The 279-nt window shown below is 21.9% G+C and overlaps 1 protein-coding gene and 1 long non-coding RNA gene across 3 annotated transcripts in view; one reads left to right on the top strand and one right to left on the bottom strand.

Annotated features, from left to right (window-relative positions):
- Positions 1-279, top strand: part of LOC110263117 — a 21,883-nt gene that overhangs the window by 14,680 nt on the left and 6,924 nt on the right. The gene's annotated exons all lie outside the window — the stretch shown is intronic.
- The window catches only part of LOC107645563 (beta-amyrin 11-oxidase-like), a 71,936-nt gene that overhangs the window by 68,441 nt on the left and 3,216 nt on the right, over positions 1-279 (bottom strand). The window contains exon 5 of one of the 2 annotated variants that reach the window (XM_016349620.2): positions 119-197. The exons of the other annotated variant lie outside the window; for it this stretch is intronic. Within the exon in view, the coding sequence (XP_016205106.1) occupies positions 119-197 (79 nt within the window). The remainder of the gene's footprint in view (positions 1-118; positions 198-279) is intronic. 2 annotated transcript variants of the gene reach the window in all.

Below are 279 nucleotides of genomic sequence, written 5' to 3'. Positions count from 1 at the left end.
GTTTTAAAAATAGAAGTTATTTTGTTTCTTATGAACTTATGATGAATTGAGAAATTTATTAATATAAAAAATGTTAATATATATCTTTAAAATATGAATTGCCATATATGAGAGATACCATTGATGTTCACATCGGTAGTTGCCTCTCGAAAAAGTAGAAACGAAAAATCGGTCACACGCAATATTTCGTTAATTACCTACAAAACATAATAATATCTAATCATTATCATATTAATTATTGAATTTTAGATTCTCTAAATTTTATATTTTATTTTAAAA

Source organism: Arachis ipaensis, chromosome B06, assembly GCF_000816755.2.
Source record: "Arachis ipaensis cultivar K30076 chromosome B06, Araip1.1, whole genome shotgun sequence".
Classification (NCBI taxonomy): Eukaryota; Viridiplantae; Streptophyta; class Magnoliopsida; order Fabales; family Fabaceae; genus Arachis; species Arachis ipaensis.
This window is presented reverse-complemented; position numbering and strand designations above follow the sequence as displayed.